This window comes from Bufo bufo, chromosome 3 (assembly GCF_905171765.1).
Source record: "Bufo bufo chromosome 3, aBufBuf1.1, whole genome shotgun sequence".
In the NCBI taxonomy this organism is placed as follows: domain Eukaryota; kingdom Metazoa; phylum Chordata; class Amphibia; order Anura; family Bufonidae; genus Bufo; species Bufo bufo.
Genome location: NC_053391.1, coordinates 223,455,355 through 223,479,665, shown reverse-complemented (window position 1 = coordinate 223,479,665; position 24,311 = coordinate 223,455,355). Strand labels below are relative to the sequence as shown.

Sequence of the window (24,311 nt, the reverse complement as noted above, 5' to 3'; positions counted from 1 at the left end):
TAAAGGAAACACTTAAGGAATACAAACTGAAAAACATTTCTTTGTTTTGATGCAAGTATTAAGACTTAGATTAAAACGCAATAAAGTTGCCACTACCGATGCAATCTTAAAATTTGGCGGGGGGGGGGGGGGGGGAGAAAAAAAAAAAAAAGTCATCAGTAAGCAATACAAAAATAATAAATAATAAAGTTAAGTTAAAAAAAAATGATGGAAAAAACGTTGGGTTGAGTGGTTTTGCTCCCGGCATGTTTATAATTTCATTGCCAATTAGTTTGAAGACTTTTCTTTTTCTATCCCTTAAAAAAATATCCACGTCATGTCTCAAGGTCGTGTGGGCGTGCGCAGCTATACATACAAACACGCACACATTCTTGTTTACACACGGAAACTTGTTTGCACTGGATTATTGGCCAAGACCAAAGACTGTGCAAATGAAATGACTCATGTTTCTATAGAACCCCTCCAGCTATAATTCTTGGACTAATTATATTCTCCCACCTCTTTCAGTTTTTAGTGCTATCAAGTTTATTTTATAGTTACAACCCTTAACCAGTGTCTTCGTTTTTCACCTTTGACTTTGGATGTACACTGGGGTATTACATGGTAGCTGCAGTATTTTCAAGTAGAAAGGGAAGTTTCAACCAAGGCACAAGGAAGTAAATTCAAGTCACTGTTATCCACCAAGGATTCATAACCTTTGTGGTAGACAGAGAATAAGGATATACAAGGTATGAGCCTGCACAATTCAATATGCAATCAAATACAGTATGTTGCTTGTATGGTAAGCTCACGATAAGGCAGCAGCTTGTAAAGGGATTAACCTGAACTAAGCAGCACATTGCGTGCCCTGACTCTCAGTGCAAACATTGAAGGATGTCACCATTGTTGCCACTTTTATATTCTTCTTAAATACTACACTCCTTGATTCTATCGTAATGTCATCACAGTTTGACATTCTTAGGTGGTGTTTTAGGCAACATCGAGAGTCCCAAGCAAGGCCTCTGTGACCGCTCTCCTTTGTCTTCAGAAGACTCTTTATGGTAGCAAGTATACACAGTAGGCACCTTAGCTCAACTCTCGACCAATGAGCACCGCAGTCCTGTAAACCTGCATTGCTTCTTCTTCCGCCACACCTAAAGACAGACAGCTCTCTGCCATCCGTGTCCGATAGCATCCCATATCCCAGAGCCTGGGACCATCATTTTCATTGTTCTCATCTGTTTCTAATTTCAGAAGATCTTCTGCGGAGATACTAACCCTCATAGATCTATTTTTTCCTCTTGGACGCTCTCTGTACCGAGTGGGAAAGTCTAGTAACTCAAAAGACTCAGTGGAAAGAATGCTTTCTTGGCTAACAGTGGACTGTACTTTCTCACGAGCCAGCGTGCCAACAGGTAACTTTTCATTCCTTAAAGAACAGTCTACAGCATCAAAAGACAACTCTGGTGCTGCTCCAGCAGAAGAGAACTTTCCATTGCGCTTGAGAATTCCTTTCCTAACCACACTGGTGGCTGCCTCTTGTCCATTTGTACCCGTATTCAAAGCTTCCATACTTGTTGGCACAGTAAATACAGGAGAATCATCATCCTCTCCCATCGGTGAATCCTCACTGTGCTCAGGAGAGGAGTAATAGCCAGACTCTCTCTGCTGAGGCTTCTTTAAAATGCCTTTTTTAGGAGCCGGTGGCACAGTAGGAGGCTTTTCCTGAGAGTCCTGAGGCGTTATTACCCGACTCATATTTTCCCTCTTGGATCGCTTCAGTGAACGTTGGCGGGTTACTGTTGCCCCTGGAAGATGTTGCCGTAAAAACGAGCGCATCTTAGCACTATTATCCCACAAAGGACGGGAGGATTTCCGAAGCCATCCACCAACAATTGAGAATGGGGTGTCTTTGGTCGATTCTGGTTCACAAAGTGAGTGCTGATATCCCCAATTCACCCACCAGTGAGAGGCCACATCAGTCAGAGTGGCCCTTCTCTCAGGGTTTACCATTAGAAGCCATCGAATAAGTCCGCATGCATCTGCAAACAGAAAGGAAGGTTATTAGTGGGAAACAGAAGAAGGTAAAGAACAGAAAAGAAACACCTAGAATACAAATACAACATTATTTGCAGATCACACCAGCTGGAATATAAACTCATTGCATAAGCGCAAACAAGCTAATGTCTGGGAGAAGTTACTCAAAATGAAAGCACAGCTTACTTACCCGAGGGGTGGCTTGGCTCTTTGTAGGCACCGCAGCTGATTTGAGTCACTAACTTTTTGTAATCCTGTCCATCAAAGGGCATGCAACCATGGACCAGAATGTAGAGAAGAACTCCTAGGGACCAGCTATCGACCTAGAAAATAGGAAAAATGTCATTGATGTACTTACAGGCAAACAGTGACATCTCTTAGTAGAGTATACAGGTCTTAGGCTGAATTCACATCCGTGTTCGGAATTCTGTTTTTCCTGGTCCATAATAAGACCGGGAAAACAGAATTCAAGCTGTGAAGGATCTGTCACTAGTACACCAACAGAGCCCAATGGATGGTAGGGTTCTGTCATTTTAGCAAAAAAAATAGCGCTGTTATGCTTCAAAAACAGCCACCAACACAGATATGAACAGAGCCTTAAAGGGCTTCTGTCACCCCACTAAAGTCATTTTTTTTTTTGGCTACTTAAATTCCTTATACTGCGATATCTCAATATATAATGCTCTTACTGATTTTCGTTCTGTAGTTTCTTCAAAAAACGGACTTTTATAATATGTAAATTAACTCTCTACCAGCAAGTAGGGCGGCTACTTGCTGGTAGCAGCCGCATCCTCCTTTCATAACGACGCCCCCTCCTCATGTTGATTGACAGGGTCAGCGAACGCGCTCGTCCTCTGACTGGCCCTGTCTGCGTTTTAAATCTTGCGCCTTCGCCGCACCGGTCTTCAGTTGGCGGAGGCGCACTGATAGGAGGACGCTCGCTCAGCCGCTCCTTCCTCAGTGCGCCTGCGCCGGGTGTAGATGTGACGTCATCGGCGCAGGCGCACTGAGGATGGAGCTGCCGAGCGAGCGTCCTCCTCTCAGTGCGCCTGCGCCGACTGAAGACCGGTACGGCGCAGGCGCGAAATTTTGAACGCAGACAGGGCCAGTCAGAGGACGAGCGCGTTCGCTGGCCCTGTCAATCAACATGAGGAGGGGGGCGTCATTATGAAAGGAGGATGCGGCTGCTACCAGCAAGTAGCCGCCCTACTTGCTGGTAGAGAGGTAATTTACATATTATAAAAGTCCGTTTTTTGAAGAAACTACAGAACGAAAATCAGTAAGAGCATTATACACTGCTCAAAAAAATAAAGGGAACACAAAAATAACACATCCTAGATCTGAATTAATTTAATATTCTTCTGAAATACTTTGTTCTTTACATAGTTGAATGTGCTGACAACAAAATCACACAAAAATTTAAAAACACAGCTGACAGACACAGCAAACCTTCTTGCCACAGCTCGCATTGATGTGCCATCCTGGATAAGCTGCACTACCTGAGCCACTTGTGTGGGTTGTAGACTCCGTCTCATGCTACCACTAGAGTGAAAGCACCGCCAGCATTCAAAAGTGACCAAAACATCAGCCAGGAAGCATAGGAACTGAGAAGTGGTCTGTTGTCACCACCTGCAGAACCACTCCTTTATTGGGGGTGTCTTGCTAGATGCCTATAATTTCCACCTGTTGTCTATCCCATTTGCACAACAGCATGTGAAATTGATTGTCACTCAGTGTTGCTTCCTAAGTGGACAGTTTGATTTTGAGTTACATTGTGTTGTTTAAGTGTTCCCTTTATTTTTTTGAGCAGTGTATATTGATATATCGCAGTATAAGGAATTTAAGTAGCCAAAAAAAAAAAAAAAAAAACGACTTTAGTGTGGTGACAGAAGCCCTTTAAAAGAGACAAACGCTGAAAAAAACAACAAATATATTTAGCCCATAGTGCACACACAGCTGTGTCTACGGGGTGATGCCCAAACTGCTGCAATAAGCAGCTTAGGAGAGATCTTGCAGACAAAGAACTTTCTCCTTCCCCCGATCCTCTCCACTGTCTGCTTCAGAACGGCTAGGTGCCCATGCATGACCTCACGCACTCTACCGGAAGTTTGGGAGAGGGGTAGGGCTTGTGTTACTGCACACTGAAATGCCCGAGCTGCTCTCTGGTTGACTCCATACATGGAATCAGCATTATGAGGATAAGTAAGGGGGTTTCCCCTAAGCATTCTGACAGTGCTTAATCTGGCACCTATCAGGTCCTATTATCAGTATCTGGGATTACTGGATGATCATAGAAAAGTATAGGCAGTTCAATAGCCCTAATTAAGCAATTAAAAAAAAAAACTATGCATATTTATGGCTGTAGGTAGCCTCTATGCGCTAACAAATTTCATCTGAACAATGGAAGTACAGATTTATGCATGATAGGAGTCGTTAGAATGGACAACCCTACTAATTAAAAGGAATGCCCATATACATTTGGCAAGTACTGCTACATAAAATTGTATTTCATAAGACCAGGAGTGCAAGACTGAGCAGGCGTAACCACTTAGGAGGCTCCTTGAATTAAATCAGTTACAGTAGCAGGCTGTGTAGACATTAGAGCTGCTTCAAGACTAAAGTAAAAAGTCAGTTTCTATAGTATGATCACCCATAATTCAGAATATGATAATTAGGCAGCTATCAAGTCCCTCTGACGATGGCTCTGGTTAGCACTGTTGATTTGCAGCACTAGTCCCCTGTGATCATGTCTGTTCAGAGAAAGGATTCTGTGTGAGGCTGCACAACCCACTTACACCTAATACATGTCCATTTTACAAGGCCAAAGAACATTCCAATTACTGGGAACAAATGTTCGTACAAACACTTTTTTCTGATCACTGCCCTGTGTAAATGTGCTGCTGATTTCCAACCAAACTTTGATGGGCGAGCAATCGGCACCAAAAAAATCTGTTTGACGGCAACGCATCTTCTTGTGAACAGGGATGTGCTACCAACAAACAATAAATGTTTATGGGAAGGGGGGGGATGAATGATCATAGTAACAGTCACTCAACCCCATGCAGAGGGGATGATCGATGCAGGTAATCAATGGTTGGGAATGAACTTTCATCGTTCCCGATCACTGCCTACACTGATCCCTGAGTTGTTTTGGAGTGTTAAATTATACCAGAGTACCTGGAGAAAATAAATGCAAAGACGGGGAGAACAACCAAACTCTCCAGGCATGGATCTTGTTTGGACCTGAACTCAGGACCCAAGCACTGAAAAGTAATAGTACTAGCCTCCCAGTAGACTATGCGGCACGTTTTAGACGCCAGCCTTAATAAGGCCCTGCACTGGTGGTATATCGCCGAAATCATGTAGAGGTGCTGACCGATTCTAAATACTGTCTTACATTTAGACCATTTTCTAAACCAGGCATAGAAAATCATGAATGAGAGAGGCCTGCCAGGAAGTAGTCGCAGATTCTGCCGCAACATGGCATGCAACAGAATCTGCGCCAGATATATGCCACAAAAGTATATCTGTTTGCAAATGACTCTACCTTATATAGGCCATACTGTTTTGGAAAAACCATTAAATGGGCCTCAAGTCATCAATATGCGACTGGTGGATTTACAATTAGGGATGCGGATGAAACATCAGAAGTCGATTCGCATAAAACTCAGTTTCAATACTGTATGGAGCGAGCGCTCGGTACAGTATTAGAACTTATTGGCTCCGATAAGCCGAAATTATTACTTTGCGAAGTCTCACGAGACTTTGCGTAATAACTTCATAAATTTACTTCTACTGTAAAAAAAATAATAATTCCGAACTCTGGTTCGGTTCCAAGTGGCACCTTGGAACCAAACCCAGGTTTAGGAAATGTTTTTTTTTTTTTTTTTTAACAGTAGAAATCTAATTTATGAAGTTATTACGCTTAGTCTCTCGAAGTAATAACTTCGGCTCATCGGAGCCAATACATTCTAATACTGTACCGATCGTTCGCTCCGTACAGTATTGAAACAAACTTTTATGCAAATCGACTCCGGATGTTTCATCCGAAGTAGATTCGCTCATCCCTAGTTACGATTTCCATCACCCCTGCAAATCAGCTGTTTGAAGGTGCATGGCTTGTGACGTCACTTCCATGGTCACATGACCATCCTTCAGCCAAGTCCCTTTCAGATGACTGGAACGGAGCTGCAAGACCACACACAACTACTATATAATGTATGGCGCTGTGCTTGGTATACTACAGCCGACTGGCAGGAGTGCAGGGAGACAGACACCCACGATCAGATCACCAATATTTAAGACCACCATGTATTTATACGTCAAAGAGAAACACAATGTATTCTCACCTCTGGTCCGATATATGGCCTGCCATTGACTATTTCTGGAGATGCATACAGCGGACTGCCACAGTAGGTCTGAAGAAGGCTGTCTGAGTGGTAAATGTTGGAAAGGCCAAAATCTGCAATCTAAAGTGAAACAATGTTTTATTACAGTAGTCAGAGGCACAGACTTAAGGATTAAATGAGGGAGAAAGAAAAGGTTAAAGGACGCTATTGTGCAGGCGCATACTAGGAGGAGGCGATCACACAGGATCCTGTATGTAAATGAATGAGGAACATTCTCTCTCGCTCCCCTCCCTCCTGTTTGCATAGATATACTGGACTACTGCCAGCACGGCACACTCATACAGGTCTCCTGCTAGAGGATAAAGTCCACAAACGGCAGAAAAACAAGTCGATTTAAAAGATGCTGCGTTTTGGTTAAAGGACAAGGTCACTCGATTCAGGAGAAAAACACGTGGTGAAAAGTTTCAGTTTACAGTGAAGAAACTTTTTGGTGTTTGTACCCAGCGTACCAGCACTGCTTTATTAATCTCTGGCTTCAAAGTAACAATTAGGTTTGATACACATCCCTGCTCAAATCCCACTGCAATATAAGTGCCTGAAACCAGCAAAGCTGTGGGCCTACACAACTGGCAGTGTTCTAGCAGTTATGTGAGGAAAGGGATGCAAAGGAGCTCTTAACCAGCTCTGCTTCTAATGCCACCAGATGTAAGGCAGCTATCCTATAAGTCTATGTTCAGCTCTTTAACTAAGCCTTGAGACATGACTTGGATATTAAATAAGCCAGCACCTCATCTGCAGACAGCTGCTTCGGGGTGATTGCCCCTCATCAGTGCAGAGCAGAGAGTACGGAGAGATATTACCCCCCCTAGCAGTTATGTGGGCATGAAGCTAATGACCTTGGAGCATTATCATAGTTTCACTAGGTTGGAGAGATAAAGCGACTAAGTAGTTCTATGGGGAATTCCCAGTCCAAAGTCAATGGAATTTTTCTACAGCTTTACAGCAGAGGCAGCCATCCGGTTTTCCGCTTTTACACCCTACGGGAGTAGTTCTATAGATCTCAGTTCAGTGACCACATTGTCAAAGCAAGTCAATTAGAACAGGCACACTTAATGAGACACATTTGTGAGTGACATGAGCTTTTAGTATTCTGGCTAATACTATGGATACAATTACACACAGCATTTTGCTGTGCTTTTCAGTGTTTTTGCTGGTGGTTTTACTTAAAGGGGTTGTGCTGTGGCGTCATTTTGATGACCTATCCTGAGGATGGGTCATCAATATTACTCCATTGCACAAACCCTTTAAGGTAAAAAAAATAAAAATTGCTGCAACCAGATATTACTTTAAAGTAATAAACACTGAGAAGTCTATATACACAGCATTTTAGTTTTTAGGGTATGTGATGGAGTTTCAGCGGTTTGTAACGCACAGTGCCCCTATCTGATACATTTCCCCCATACAAACTACCTTTTATTCAGCTGATTTAAAGATGGTCTGTCATCAGACTATGCTTCCAGATTTAAAGGAGTTATCCCATGACTAATCTAAAAAATGAATATCAGACACCATATAGTACATGACAACCTCTTTCTGACAAAGCTAGAACCAGCCCTGTACCTCACATGGATCCAGAGATCTCCACATTTATTGCTGTGATAGATTTATATCAAGCTGGCAGCTCAGTGGGAGTGTCTATTCTGCTGCACATAAGGGGGCGTGTCTCAGCTCTCCCTAATCGCAGCTCAGGAGGCAACTGAAGGATGAAACTGAGCATGTGCGGCCTTCTCAGTGAGCAAGTTAGAATAATAAGAAAAAACAAACAGCAGGTGGCGCTATACAGATACACTTTATTGAATAACTCAGTGGCTATGCTAAATTTCTAATGACATGCAATTACAAAAAAGTGTTCAGATCCAGGTGCTGGTTTGAAAACTGTAAAATATTTTTCGTGGGACAACCCCTTTAAGGGCAGCATAGTATGGGGGCAGGTCTGTTCAAAACGGCACAAGAGAAAAAGATTGTGCCATTTGGCTAGAAGCAGCAATTAGAGAATACGTCAGACACATAGTATAGTCCAACATACTCACGAGGACAGCGCTGCCCCTACTCTCCATACACTGTGTCTGGTGTAATGATTAGCCGTCCCCATACTATATTGCCCTAGCATAGCCTGATGACAGATACACTTTAACAAACATGGAAACTACAGTACTTCATCGACAACAACTGTTCATGCCAGGGTGGATTTGATTTAAATCAAACTGATTTAAATCACGGTTTAAATCACTAGTCAGTAAGGCTTGATTTAAATCATAGTTTTCTACATAAAGACTAATTCTTGCTGGTATAACTTATAATATGCAAGTAGATGAAGATTTTTAGAATAACAACTTTTCATATTAGTTTGATTCTGTATTCAGAGGTTTGTAGAAGTTAGGATTAGGCCTTATTCACACGTCCGTTGTTTCTTTCCTGATCTGTTCCGTTTTTTGCTGAACAGATCTGGACCAGATCTGGACCCATTCATTTTCAATGGGTCCTGAAAAAAAACGGACAGCTCAATGTCTGATTTTTTTTCAGGACCCATTGAAAATGAATGGGTCCAGATCTGTTCAGCAAAAAACGGAACAGATCAGGAAAGAAACAACGGACGTGTGAATGGACCCTTAAGGTCTTTTTCTCAACTCTGTTCATGTTATAACATTTTTGCTGTGAAGAAGAGGCATGTGATCTCTGCTGAGTCAACTTCAGTTTTGAGAACTGCAAAAGTAAACCAAGCATCTGTGATAATATCTTGTAGACAGAGAAACTGCCCAATAATCTTACAAAAACCTCTGGAAGAGCATGACATTGTGAATGGCTTAATGGAATTTATTTACCAAAAAAATTAAACATATACAGCCTTATTCTACATAATTAAAAAACGAATCTTTATTTTATGATGGAATAACCTGAATAGTAATATATTTTCCTCAAAAAGCATTTTATATAAAGAAAATCTGATTTAAAATAAATAAATAATATCTTTGATTTTTATCCACCCTGGTTCATGCCGATTGTGGGTGTCATGGAGGCCCACGTGGTAGCAATGCAGCCCGGCAGCACTGGGAGTATCACTGAGTTCCCATGCTTTCTACATAATGTGATTACAGCATAGTTCTTAAGAGGCCTTGGCCAGTGCTCACCTTCACATTTTTGTTTTCATCCAGAAGAATGTTTTCTAGCTTGAGATCCCGATGTACAATCCCATTCTGAAAGACGTAGAAATTAGCATATTTCTAATGGAAAGAATTAACATGACATTTCTATATTACGCCCAAGACTCAAACCTACCGCGTGACAGTACTGAACAGCAGACACAATCTGCCTGAAGAAGCGCCTTGCCTCTTGTTCGCTGAGCCGCTGGCGCTCGCAGATATAATCGTACAGATCACCTTGGCTTGCGTACTCCATCACAATCACTATTTTGCTGCTGTTCTCAAACACTAAAAGCAAAAGAACAGATGAAAATTAACTTCATGGAAAGAAGATATAAAAATGCAGCTCCCAAAATATACCCCTCTTCCCAAAACAACTGCAAAGTATATTCACGGCAAACCACTCCATCACCAAGTGCGGTAAAGTGCACAGTGCGGGCATTATAAGGCCTGCAGAATACAACATGTGTATGTCTCCACTTCATGAGGTTTCCATATGGCAGTTATTACTTAAGCCTCTATAAAGTTGGCCACGAAATTTTATAAATGGATCGCTCACAATGCGATACTGTAGGGATAATAAAAATGGACAAAAAACAACTTTGACATAATGATAAAATTGATCTAGATAATGACTCTCTTTCTCAAGTGTGTGCGACAGTTATGGTTCTGGAAGTGAACAATGGAAAACCACAGCTCTGGATGCTGTGTAATGCCCACTCTCTGGTACTGGTTGATGCCCACTCTCTGGTACTGGTTGATGCCCCCATTGAAGTAAATCGAAGGTGCGCTGCAGTACCCAAGAACGACCACCACACCACTATGGAGCTGTTCACTTCCTAGGAATTAATGGGGTTGTAGGGAGCCTCGCACGTTTGCCGTGTTTGTTCTTGATGACCTAGTGGTCCCAAAAAAGGAACTGACACTGTATACCAGAGGCCGGAATAAAAATACAGTAGACAGATGAGGGTGGAGAAGACACGTGAGCTTCCACAAAGAACCAGAAGTTCAGGGTGTGATTTCTCCTGATTTCCCAATAACAAGTTTGGAGAAAGCAGCGACGGAAAGGTGGATCTCCTTGCCATGGGTGTGCCATCACATGTTAGGATGTCTAATGCCAGACCAAGTGACATAATGTGCCATGTCAGATCTAAACACATGGCAACCTTTACAGGACGACTAGTAAAAGGTCTGCTCCACCTTAAACACAGCATGTTCCAACACCTCACACACATGTGCAAGGAAAAGACATAGCATTTACAGTAGCAGCGAAGAGGAGATGATTTTAGAAAATCCAGTTAAGACCTCTTTCACACGACCGTATGGCTTTTTCAGTGTTTTGCGGTCCGTTTTTCAAGGATCAGTTTTTTTGTTTCCGTTCCGTTTTTTTCTGTATGACATATACAGTAATTACATAGAAAAAATTGGGCTGGGCGTAAAATTTTCAATAGATGGTTCTGCAAAAACGGAACGGATACGCAAGACATACGGATGCATTTCCGTATGTGTTCCGTTTTTTTTGCGGACCCATTGACTCGAATGGAGCCACGGAACTTGATTTGTGGGCAATAATAGGACATGATCCATCTTTCAATGGAACGAAAAAAACGGAAAAACGGAATGCATACGGAATACATTCCGTTTTTTTTTTTGCGGAACCATTGAAATTAATGGTTTCATATACGGACTGTATTTGGAACGCAAAAAACAGCCCGTAAACGGGGAAAAACAAAAACAAAACAGGAGGCCTAAGAGGGGACATTTTCGGCCATAGGCAGCAGCAAGGAAATCAAATTCACTGCATATTGCCAGAAAAAGTTTCAGCAGAAGACAGGCTGCCATTTAGCTCTGCTGACTGGGAATCTGCACTCCGGTGTCTGAAGCCATTACAAGAATGCTACAGCTTAGAAGGGGATGAGTCCTGATAACAGAAGAATATTATGCAATCGTTATGTATGCAATTCGCTAATCCATGTTCCGACATGACCACTGCACAACCGCGCTGGAAGAAGACATTACACACTGTATAAGCCTTGAGGTAAGCAGCTTAAGGGTACGGCCACATGGTCGGGTTTCTCAAAGCCAAAATCAGGAGTGGATCATAAAAGGAGAAAAAGCATAAAGGACACATACAACTTCTCTTCATTTTTTCATTTAGGGCTGATGCACATGACGTCCGTGTGTATTCCGTATTTTACAAAAAAGAACAGCTGGCCCCTAATAGAACAGTCCCAAAAATAGGACATGTTCTATTTTTTGGCGGAACAGACATATGGAAATGGAATGCACACGGAGTAACTTCCTTTTTTTTTTTCCGGACCCATTAAAATGAATGGTTCCGCATACGGTCCGCAAAAACAAAGGAACGGACAGAGAAAGAAAATGTGCGTGAGCCCTTAAGGCTACTTTCACACTGCAGGGATCAGCAAAAACGCTTCCATTTCTGATAATACAACTGGCGGCATCCGTTATGAACGGATCCGGTTGTATTCTCTTTAAAATCGCAATGGCGGATCCGGCATTAAAAGTCAATGGGTGCAAGATCCGTTTTCTATTGTGTCCACAAGAAAATCGATCCAGCACCACTGATTTGAATTGTGTGTCATGCCGGGTCCGTTTTTGCTCCACATCCCATGCCAGACAGAAAACGGCAGCATGCTGCGGTTTGCTCTCCGGTATGGGAACGCAACCAAAAAGAACGGAATGCATTTTGGAGCATACCGTTCTGTTCAGTTTTGTCCCCATTGACAACGAATGGGGACAAAACAAACATTTTTCTCCGGTATTGAGACCCTATGACAGATCTCAATACCGGAAAAGTTAAACGCAAGTGTGAAAATAGCCTTATTCCTGGTTTGGGCTGCCAAAACCTGACCGTGCGGCCGTACTCTAGATTTTTGTAAAGACGCCCTACAACGTAGGTCAGTGCAAGGCTCTGTAGTCACCTGCGAGAGCCCTTAGGAGGAAATGGCTAGAATAGGACAGTAAACCGTGTGTACTCGCTCCAGGTGGCTGGCCGGCTTTATATCTTTACAGCCCTGTTATCTTCCCCGCACGGATAAGCAGATGTTCCTGGTCTTTCTATGCCCTGCACTTTCCCTCTAACAGAAACTGCACAATCCGTTTCCCTGTGCTGGAGTCATTTACGCCATATGGATGAAACTCTCTAGTCTGAAGAAAAATCTCATACTATCAGGTGCAAGATCATAATCCACCATAAAAGACACAAAACTATTACACTCTAGAAAGGGTTAATATAGGTAATACCAGGCTGCCATTTACAGTACAACATTCCCAAAGTCACAAGTTCTTGTCACTTTCTACAACGAGGTGGAGTAATGTAGAAAAGTCCCATTGGGTAGGCGGCAGCCCCCATGAGTAATCTTCCCTTCCTCTGGCGGCCGGCCATCAGCCTGTCTCTGGCACTCACTTTCCTCCGCTGGGAGGAGATGATGCACAGTTCCTGCACCAGCCTGCCCGCTACCCCGCAGCTAGTCTGCCTGTGCCAGCATGCAACGTGTGCGGGTGGGGCTTTATAAAAATGAAGCCCATGATCCTTACTCATTATTACTTATGTGCTGATTACATTACACTGTGAAGCCTCGGGGTCATTATTATTCTTACAGCCACACGTGGCCCTGCTTCGTTTTCTTACCTTCATATATAGAAATGATATGAGGATGGCACAGGGAGCTCATAATCTCAGTCTCTCGTCGAATATGTAGCATATCCTGCTCATCTTTTATACGGTCCTTGCGGATAGACTTAATGGCCACCTGGCAACAACAAGAAACAAAGATCTGAGACCACATTCACCAAGTGCAGATTATAAAAGAGATGAAGTTTGTTTTTTCTTTATCATCCATTCTTTGAACTCTGTATTGTGCTGTTCCTCTGTTATTCCTCCTAGAAATGTAGGAATACATTGACAACTGTGTATTACCAGTTTTGGGGGGGAGGGGGTCTATACAATGACACTATCCAATGACTGCTGCTAGTGTAAGACTGCGTAGTGACACACTTCTTGTACAAGGGGGTGAAAAGATCCGGTTGGCTTTTTATTCAGAAATTTCCAGGAGGAATACCTGAGGGACGACAACCCAGAGTTATAAGAAAAGATGCATAAAAGCTGCTAGCTTATGAAGAGTACAAGTATTTACTAAAACAGACAAGTCACAAGTCCTCTTAAAAGGGCTTTGCCCCGAAGGTCGCCCCAGCAGTCATCTGTTCACATCAGCGTTGTGCTTTATGCTATAAACAGAACTGGACGCAATGTACTTTTCCTGTCAAAAAGGAGGGAATCGGCAGCAGACAGCAACACCTAATAGATGTGTATCTGCAGGCGGCCACCCATTTGCTCTTTACAATGGGCTTTCTGCTCAATAGAGGGGCTCCTTCCATAATATCCATGTCCTTCAGGGCATATGGAAAGTTGTTCTGTTATATGGCAAAGAATACGGTAAATTATTGCCCTAAGATGCACTCCCCCCCCCCCCCCCCCCCCCAAAGTGGAGGAAAAGGTCAGTGCGTCTTATGAGACGAATACTAATGAGCGCTTTTATTATGGAAGCGCTCATTAGTACAGGAGGAGTGGGGGCAGTGAAAGCAGAGCTCTCCGGGCTCTGTAGTCACCACTTCCTGGTCCTTGGCCGCGCTGTGACTGCAGCAGGAAGAGGAAGAGCACTGGATGTGATGGAGCAGGAGAGGCAAGCTGATTGGTAATTGTTTTTTTAATGTCTGAGTCTGGGGGCCTGATCTGAGGTCTGCCTGAGGGCTCATTCACATTGAGGCTGTGATCTGAAGTCCGATTGGGGGCCTGATCTGAGGTCTGCCTGAGGGCTCATTCACATTGAGGCTGTGATCTGAAGTCCGATTGGGGGTCTGAGCTGAGGTCTGATGAAAAATATTTTTCTTATTTCCTTCTCTAAAACCTAGGTGCGTCTTATGGGCAGGTGCGTCTTACAGAGCGGAAAATACGGTAATCTGTTTTTGAAGAGGCAGGAAACAAATCCAGTCATGGAGAGAACATACAAATGTGATGCAGATATTGTCCCCAACCAGATGCTATCATATGTGCACAAATACGGACGCATAAGGTTCCAGACACTGAGTAGTTCTAGTAATGAACATTATGGTCCCATGTCTAAATGGCCAATAACGGCGAACAATATATTGCTGAGGAGGAGACATTAAAGGACTATTATCTGCAGTAATACCTGCGTAGTACTACACATAAAGGGTCTGGATTGCCATTTCTTTATTCCCTTAATGTCCCCTTTACTCAAAGCTGTGATGAAACACATTGTCAGGACTGCTTTGCCAACATGACGGAGGGGACGCCTGTGCACAGCAGTCCTGACAATGTAGTAGTAAAATCTGGACTCATTTAATACTACAGATAATAGTCCAAGATTCCCTCTAAAGGGTATATGTACAAGGTGCATATTAGGTGCGGATTGTCCTCAGGGATTTGGCTGCATAAAATCCTCATTGTAAGAAATTGACCTGCGATGGAGCTATAAATCCACAGCGTGTCAATTATTTGTCCGGCTCCACGGCTGATTGATTGGGGTTCGCCCATAGATTACAATGGGGTTGTAAAATTGTGAGCAGAGCGGTGTAATACAGCACCAGCAAAGTGACAAATCTCACGCACTTTGCTTCTTCCGTGCGCAAATTGACTTGTCTTCCGGATGTTTAAATCAATTGTTTGTGCTATTCCGCACCTTATGTAGAGTGGTTTTCCCCATAGGCTTCAATGGGGGCTGTTAAACAGAAAATCGGCACCAAAACCAGGATAAATTGGGCTGAATATATATTTTCACTGCGCTTTTGGTGAAGATTTCATGCGGGTTTTCTGCATTCAAGTCCACAACAGAAGTGAAGCATTGCAGGTTTCTATCATCCGGCAGGTCAGACAGAACCTGATCTTCACCGCTCTCATATTAAGGGCCATGGCACTGGAAGGCGAGACAGTGGCAGGCGGCCAAGAAAGCAGCTCTACCCGTTTCAGCACAAAAGATAAGGTTTATTGAGAACCGTGAACCATAAAACTCTTCAATTAAGCAGCAGCTAAGCAGAGGGCAGTTTATACGTGTATTCGCTTGGACGCGACACCTTGCATCTGTCTCTGCTGTACCTTTGAGAAAAAGCACCTTTTAATGAACTAAAGCAGAGTTCCTTGCAGGAGAAAAACCGGAGCCATATGCTTCATTTTTAATAGCAAGAGTATTACAGGTGCCAGAGCAGCACATCCACTTTTGGTGAGATGCTCTGCGGCTTCTGGAATTTTTCGGCTGGGAGGGGGCAGGCTTAGTGTATAACGCAAAACAAAGGAAAAACAAAGACGCTCCAGAACAACTGAAGGAGCAGGAATGCGGAAGAAGAGTCCCACAGACAGACAGAGGAAATGTGTCACACATGGGGGCGGGAAGCCATTCTGACCCCAAGAGTCCCAGCACCCTGTGATAACAGCTCTTGTTGTTGCAGGTGGGGATCCGCTGGGTGCACAGCATCACTCACAGGATTCAGTCACTGCTCATGTCCAGGTCTGATCCTCCTTCTGGTCGAGCAGCAGATGAGCCGAGCTTTACATGCCACGCTGGGCTAAACACACAAGGCGGTCTCATTTACGTACGGCGTATGGAGATGCTCATACCATCTGCCTCGTCATTCAGAATCTATGATCAGCTCCCTGCGCCTGACAAAAAAGCTGTAATTACCGCGCACTGCAATGTAGACTGCGCGCAGGTAAATAATGAAGAGGGTGCAGCACAAGCGCTGTGGCCCCTTTATACAGCTGATCGTCAGGAGTCGGACCCTCGCCGATCTGACATCGATGACCTATCCTGAGGAGTCATTAATATCATAAAATTGAAAAACCCCTTTACACCCATAAATAATTATAGTTAGGCCCCATGCACACATCTGCAAAATAAGGCCTCATGCACACAACCGTTGTTGTCCGCATCCGAGCCGCAGTTTTTGCGGGTCAGATGCAGACCCATTCACTTCAATAGGGCAGCAAAAGATGCGGACAGCACTACGTGTGCTGTCCGCATCCGTGGCCCCGTTCCGCAAATAAATAAAATATATATCCTGTCCTATTCTTGTCTGTTTTATGGCTGTCCGTGACGTTCCGCAACACAAACGGGCGCCATACATGTTTTGCGGATCTGCAATCTGCATGAGGCCTAAGGATGTGGTCCACGTGGTGTCCCCATTTTTTTAACGGAAAAGTATAGGACATGTTCTATCCTTTGCAGAACAGACATACGGATGCAGAAAGTACACCCGTAAGCTTTCTGCATCCATATGTCCGTGAACAAAGTCAACGGGTCCGCAAAAAGAAAATGTGGACGGCTTCCATAACTTGCGGATCGGCAGTCTGTGTACCACAGAATGCTTACAGCCGTGCGCATGAGGCCTTAATGAATGATGCATATGGCAACACACTTAGGCCACGTATATACACTGCGTGGATTTGTATGCGGTAAGTAGACAAGACTTCAAAACTCATCTAAACACGACGTACGTATTTCATATATATGTCACTTGACACTTTTCGGATGAATCTGATAAAATGTGCCAATGTAAGTAATTGGACTTTGGGGGAATAGTTAGTAGAAAAGTACCAGCGAGCAAATAACGCCGACAAGACAACCAACAGACGGGCAGACTTCATCCTGTCTAGGACATCTTATGGGAGCATAGACTATCTATAGATGGCCGAACACTAGAAAGCTGTCTGCCTTCTGAAACAGCACTGAACTGGTTAATGTGAGGGCACCTGTTGTCTCCACGGCAGAATCTGTGCGAGTTCATCCATGGCCGAAAAGTGAACAGTTGTAAGAAGGAAATACCCCAAAGAAAAACAGGAATAACGAAACCGGCCTGCTATTTTTAACAAGTCTGCTGCGCCCACGCTCTGCACGGCTCGTTTGCTGGCCTGCTGCCAGAGCTGCGGTGTCACCCTGCTGACAGGACACCACTGCCCGGGGGAACAATCAGGGCACAGACAGAGGAGGTTCTGTACTTGGAGGGATGACACATAATTGGGAGAAGCATTACCTATAAATCTGATCCACCTTATGGCCAGTGTGGCAAAATGCTTCCAATAAATTTGGCACCGTATAGGGCCGGGGTGTATACATTTATATGGCGAGGGGGTGAAGAGCAGAGACCGTGTGATCGGAGGCCAGGACACAGCCTGGAATTTGTGGATAAAGGCTGAGCCTCCTTTATGAAGCAGATTACCGGCAAGTGCACATGTTTGCAAACCAATCGGCTATTGTGGGTAACCGTGCAACAGCAAAGAGCGTGCTAGGAGGAATTCCACCATCGCCAGGCACTGTTCACACACATATTCCTTCTCTCTACATGGCTGGTGTGTACTGGAGAGTCCTAACAATGTGAGCCTCTGTTCACATACCTCGCAGAATCCAGCAGGCAAGCTGGCAAAAAAAGACCGAACCAGACAGACCCCACTAGAAGCCAAAGGGATCCATCAGGCGCTGCTGTCATGTGACTGCTTGGATTCCTCTAGGATTTTGGTAGAATTATGGGGGAGAGTTATCAAACTGGTGTAAAGTATAAGTGGCTTTGTTGCCCATAGCAACCAATCAGATACCTCATTTCATTTTGCAAAGGAGCTGTCAAAAATGAAAGGCAGAATCGGATTGGTTGCTATGGGCAACTAAGCCAGTCCTACTTTACACCGGTTTGATAAACCTGCCCCTATGTTTCTTTTTGTGATATTTTCATACGATTGGTTTTCTTTGTCAACATAATAAAGAATATAAAATAAACAAAAGATAAATAAAGACGACAGGCTACTTTCACACTGGCGTTTTGGCTTTCCGTTTGTCAGATCCGTTCAGAGATCTCACAAGCGGTCTTAAATGGATCAGTTTTGCCCTAATGCATTCTGAATAGAAAAGGATCCGCTCAGAATACATCAGTTTGTCTCCGTTCAGTCTCCATTCCGCTTTGGAGGCGGACACCAAGACACTGCTTGCAGCGTTTTGGTGTCCATCTGACGAAACTGAGCTAAACGGATCCGTTCTGACACACAATGTAAGTCAATGGGGACGGATCCGTTTTCTATGACACAATCTAGCACAATAGAAAACAGATCCGTCCTCCATTGACTTTCAATGGTGTTCATGATGGCTCCGTCTTGGCTATGTTAAAGATAATACAAACGGATCCATTCTGAACGGATGCAGACGGTTGTGTTATCTGAACGGATACGTCTGTGCAGAACATGACGGCTCCGTCATGGCTATAGTAAAGATAATACAAATGGATCCGCTCTGAACGGATGCAGACGGTTGTATTATCTGAACAGATCAGTCTGTGCAGCTCCATGACGGATCCGCACCAAACGCGAGTGTGAAAGTTGACTTATAGTGAAAGTCAGGGCCGCACATCCAGGGGCCAATGTATGACTGTAACCCCGGCCAGTCATTAGCCCTAGTCATAAGGAAGTAGGACTTCAAGAATCACACAAGAGGATGTGTCTGCCAACAAGGCCCAAGGGCAAGACGCATGGCAGTGCCAAGTAGTACTGCAACTCAAACACAAACAAGACGGTCCTAGAAACAACCGTCTGCAGGCCTGTCTACGGAAAGGCTGCTAGACTGGGCAGGAAGCAATTACAGGGTGCATTAAGATGGCTGAATAAACTACAATTCCCAATGCAGCCTTAAGACCAGAACCCAAGCACAGAGCAGGGCCGGATGGCGAAAATCTCACCCCCTGCGGCGTCACCAGCTCTAATGGTAGCCACACACATTAGTCTAAGGATACGAGCACACAGCGCGGTATTAGAGGCGCAGCGTGGCCATTAAAGGGGTATCAGTATCTGATTGGTGGGAGTCTGACATCCAGGATCCCGGACAATCACCCGTTTGAGAAGCATCGCGGCCTTCTCCCAGCTCACCAAGCACAGCGCCGTACATTGTATAGCGGTTATGCTTGGTATTGCGCTCAGCCCCATTCACTTCTATGGGACTGAGCTGCAATGTGAGGGGACCACAGTGCTACTTCGAGCGGCAGTGCCTTCTCAAACAGCCGATTGGTGGGGGTCCCGGGTGCCAGACGCCGACCAATCTGATACTGATGACCTATCCAGGGTTTAAGACCCCTTAAGCAATGCAGACCGACGACTGAACAGTGTGGTCTTTATTACGTTTTATTCTGTCAGTACAGCCACGTGGTACACAACCGCGCCATGTGGTTCTACCCAAAATGGACAATTTCAACCAGAACAATTGTTCATTGGGCAAAATTTAAGGTACGGCTGTTTTAGTCCGATGCCGCTGTTGGCGGCTATATGAATAGTCATTTCCTAAAAGATCGCATGCCATGTGCCTGAAAACGTAAGACTATGGCTTGGTTCACATTATGTTTTTCCCATCCGTTTAACGTATACTTTAAACGGGTGCCTCAGACTGATGCCATACAGAAGCGTCTATTCACCAGAAGTTCAATTGTAAAAAAATAATAATAAAAGTGTATACTTTTTTTTTACCAGACTGTGAAAAATACAAGAACGTGGTCTGCTGCGTCTTTGTAACGTATGCGTCAAACGGAGGCATAAAACATGGTGTGAACCCAGCCTATAATGTGTGTGAGAAGCGATTAGTCCCCAGAATATACCCTAGTTCACTCAGCCATCTTGGATCTGATGTGTACGGTACGGCCACCTTTGGGGTACACGCATACCATGCCGCTTGCATAAATTGTTTCCAAATGGCCTTTCATGCGGAAAACACACAGTGTAATACAGTACCAGCAAAGTGAATGAGATTGGCTTTTTTCTTCCATGAGGATAACCTTTTGTGCGGATTCTCGGCATACAAATCCACAGGTAGCCTTAGGCTATTTTAGTACAGCCCCCCCCCCCCCCTACCCCAGTATAATAGACAAAGCTGATAACTCAGAGGAAACATAAATCCCAGAATAACGCATGACTATATCTGACCAGCTTCCCATGAGCTAGCCGGAGGGCTCCATCATGTCTGGCCAGGGGTGATCAGAGCCATGGACACAGGTGGTAGGTGAAGGCAGACATTATTCATGGCACTGCAGTCAGGCTCCTATTACCACAGGGATGCCCAGCAGTGTGTATAGGGCGCAGGCTCTCACCTCCTTCCCCTGCTTGTCGCGGGCTCTCTTCACCGTGCCGTACGTGCCTTTCCCCAGACTCTCCAGGAACTCATAGCGGTGCTTCAGGTTGTGCTTGTGAAGATGCCTCTTGACGGCCTGGCGGCGCAAACCGGCTTCCCTCACCTCCATTCCCGGCTCAGAGCTCCGTGCAGCTGAGAATACCGTACAACGGGACGTTACTGTAGAGGAGAGCAGCGGGCGACACACAGCGCAACTCCTCCTCAGTCTATGCCAGCACTACTAGGTAATACACAGAGTTCCCCGGCTCTCGCTGCTTCCCCGTCCACTAGTCGCTGATTGGCTGCGCTCATCACCTATTGTTTCGCGCCCCTCCTCCTCTGCGAGCTGATTGGCTGCTCCTCCAGCTGTACTCTATGCCACACCCTTTACGGGAAAAGCTTCAGGTGAGGAAATGAAGCTCTGCAGACTACCTGTGTCCGGGATGCCGTCAGCATGGCGGCCTTAGCAGACAATAGGTGTCACTGCCTCCATTAGTAACCGCACACCAGCGCCTGCCTGTGCCTCAGGAGAGTTGCATCTAGACTTCAGCCCCTTTCCAACAAAAAATGCCTTTTACATCGCTACAAAGCGAGCGTTAGGTTTTGGGGGTGTTGTTTGACACCAATGATTTCATCATGTTTTGCATTTGTTTTGTATTTTTTTTATTTTATAAAACTGTCTATTCCTGTCATTTTTAAAATTAAATGTGAAAAGAAGCAAATAACCACAAAGCCAGGAAAAACCCATCCCTTCAGCCTACTGTGGACCCTGAACCGTGTGGCCCTATGCGGGAGCCTGGTTTGTCACACTGGTCTGCTTTGGAAAACTAATTGAAAACGATGGTTTAAGGCGACAGTGAGAGAAAAAGTCTTTTCTGACTGAAAGAAACTTTTTTCTGTCAGAAATCCATTAGCTATTCCTCTTTAGTGATGATCATTATTACTATTACTGTGTTTTCTGTTAAAGGGGTATTCCCATCATAATGATCACTGTTAAATCTGTTAATGATTTGACAGTGATCATTTTTGTAAATATATTTGATTAACCAATTCCCACTGTTTAGGAGAAAATTCATCCCCACTTACCTCATTGTTGTCATTCGGTCTCTCCTGGTTACGGCCACCGCTCTTCTCCGTAATCCCGGTGGCCGTGCTTGCGCAGGAGACTCTTACTTTTCTCCCGGCCGCTCGCTGTCCTGAACGTGCATGCCACCGCGCATGCGCAATGGTGACTTCTTCCTGGGCAGAATAGTACAGAGCCACGCACGCCGGCTCTGTACTATACTGGCCAGGAATAAGTCACCATGGCGCATACGCAGCGGCGTGTGCATTCAGTCCAGCTCGCGACCCAGCTGGGAGAAGACTTCAATCAAGATGAACCCCGCCCCCAGCCAGAATCCAGGAAGTGAACGGCGCGCTGGCAGCAGGTAAGTATGAAAATGCGAAGTGGGATAACCCCTTTAACTTTGTAATCTGGACACTGGTAAAAGTGTGGCTTATGGTGTCCATAAAATGGCCTAGTCAGGCATGGAGTGGTGATTACAAGGGAAAGTGATCATCTTCTCACTCCTTTTCAGGAAAAAACGACCCCCATATGTGACAGAGAGCAAGTATAGTCCCTGATTAAAGGGGTTGTCCAAGTTATTTTTATTGATGACATATCCTCAGGATAGAAAAATTAGTAGTGTAGAGTCGCACTCACCAGATCTTGCGGTCATCCGGAATGCAGCAGCCTGCCTGGAGCCCTTCTTGTTCGATCTGATATTCATGACCTATCCTGAGGATAAGTCATCAATAAAAATTACTTGGACAACTCTTTTAACATGGGGATTGATAACATCCACGAAAGTCCATGTTAACTTTCACTCACATCTGCCTTGCAGATATGGAACAAAATAGCGAAGCGTGCTGTGCTTTTTGTTTTCTAAAATCCATGTGAGTTGGCCCGCTGAGGAGTGGCTGCTTCAACCTGCAATATATACACTTTAAACAAGACCAGAATTGCGGTACTAGCCGCCATACAGCCACAAATAAAATTTTTGGACACGGGTTTGGGAGAGAGATCTTGTTTGAAAACTGAGATTCTTAGCTTTAAAAGAAGACCCTGCTTATATATATCAAATTGCTATACAGAAACCCTTATACCTTCTTGGGTTACTGAAAATTACTGGCACATAACGTAGCTGGTACAAATGAAATACTGGCACCGGCCTCCTACTGGTAACACTGGGTATACTGGCGGTTTACCTACCAGGTGGGCAACCTTAAGAAGTGCTGTACAACTGAACTCAGTTTACTTCTTAAGAAACAGGTTTGCTCCATAGGAGGCACATGTACTTCAACATTGCAAATGACCCGGTCAATCACACAGGGCAAAGCAGGAAAAATAGCCGTCCATCTGGAGCCAGGGGCGCAGTGTTTCTCTGTCCTGTACATGGACTCCATCAGGGTTCCCTTTTATCACATTTGCCAAGCCCAGTGAGGCATTACTGGCAACCGTGGCATCACAAACACCTCCCCTAAGCATGACAGCACTGCAAGCACACATATATACATGTAATGAGTAGTGTTGAGCGATCTTCTGTTTTCAAGTTTGGTGTACAGGTTCGGGTTATCTAAAAATCCCGTTATGGATTCCGCTACCACGGACCATAACCGAATTCTATGACGGCATGCACCACGGAAGCTTATAAGTGGCATTCCGTATTGCATGCTGGCCATAGACTTCTATTATGACGGAATCCAATACGGAATGCCTCTTATAGGCTTCCGTGGTGCATGCCGTCATAGAATTCGGTTACGGTCTGTGGTAGCGGAATCCATAACGGGATTTTTAGATAACCCGAACCTGTACACCGAACTTGAAAACACAAGTTCGCTCAACACTAGTAATGAGAAGGAAAAACTGCCATGTACAGTGGTAAATCATTTAAATAGCAAGACATTATATAAATTACAAAGATGGAGACCGGAGGAAGGACCACTCCCTACTGTAAAGGTGGATTTACATGGGGTAGGAGCAGCCGATTATTGGGAAGGAGGTGTTCCTTCCTGACCATCGGCTGCTCGTTAAGAGGAGATGAAACGCTGCATTTACATGCAGCACTTCACTTCCACTGTATGAGGACAAGCGATCACTGCTGCTATCGCTCGTCCCCATACATCATCATTGCTCCTGGGAAGCAGAGGGCCTTTTAGACACCACAATCTGCTGCCCAGGAACGATGATTGAGGTGTCCTCACCTCCGATCATTTCACCTGATGAACAAGCGTTTCAGTCGTTCATCGGGTGATCTGCGGCACCTTTAGAAGGGCCGTATAAATCCACCTTTACAGCTCTCCAGGAAAAGTATTGTCACAATGTTATACTTTTAGATGACGATATTATAGCTTGGAGCTGCTGTGATCCACCAAACACCCCATGTCATTTCTTCTATTGCTATGTTGGTGAAAGGCCATTTGGACTATCTTAAAAACATCTGGGCATGGTTTCATCTGCATCCTCTTTATCCCCTATAGTTATGCCAACTTCTGAGAAATTACAATTGTGTTCTCTAGGGTGGCAAGAAAAAAAC

At 44.5% G+C, this 24,311-nt stretch overlaps 1 protein-coding gene across 1 annotated transcript; it reads right to left on the bottom strand.

The window, feature by feature from the left end:
- Positions 1-231: 231 nt before the first annotated feature.
- NUAK2 (NUAK family kinase 2) lies at positions 232-21,012 on the bottom strand. The gene is made up of 7 exons (XM_040423978.1): positions 20,717-21,012; positions 13,221-13,341; positions 9,702-9,853; positions 9,554-9,619; positions 6,366-6,485; positions 2,207-2,339; positions 232-2,021 (listed from the first exon to the last, which is right to left on the bottom strand). The coding sequence occupies exons 1-7, from the start codon at positions 20,864-20,866 to the stop codon at positions 1,066-1,068; spliced, it is 1,698 nt and encodes a 565-aa protein (XP_040279912.1). The 5' UTR covers positions 20,867-21,012; the 3' UTR covers positions 232-1,065.
- Positions 21,013-24,311: the final 3,299 nt, after the last annotated feature.

What these genes read in the sequence shown, in the direction of transcription:
- NUAK2 (XM_040423978.1), bottom strand. Translation starts at nt 20,866, where the DNA reads ATGGAGGTGAGGGAAGCCGGTTTGCGCCGCCAGGCCGTCAAGAGGCAT. An exon ending in GGCCATATATCGGACCAGAG is followed by an intron (nt 2,340 to 6,365) that starts GTGAGAATACAT and finishes CCTATTTTCTAG; the next exon opens with GTCGATAGCTGGTCCCTAGG. An exon ending in AGAGCCAAGCCACCCCTCGG is followed by an intron (nt 2,022 to 2,206) that starts GTAAGTAAGCTG and finishes TTCTGTTTGCAG; the next exon opens with ATGCATGCGGACTTATTCGA.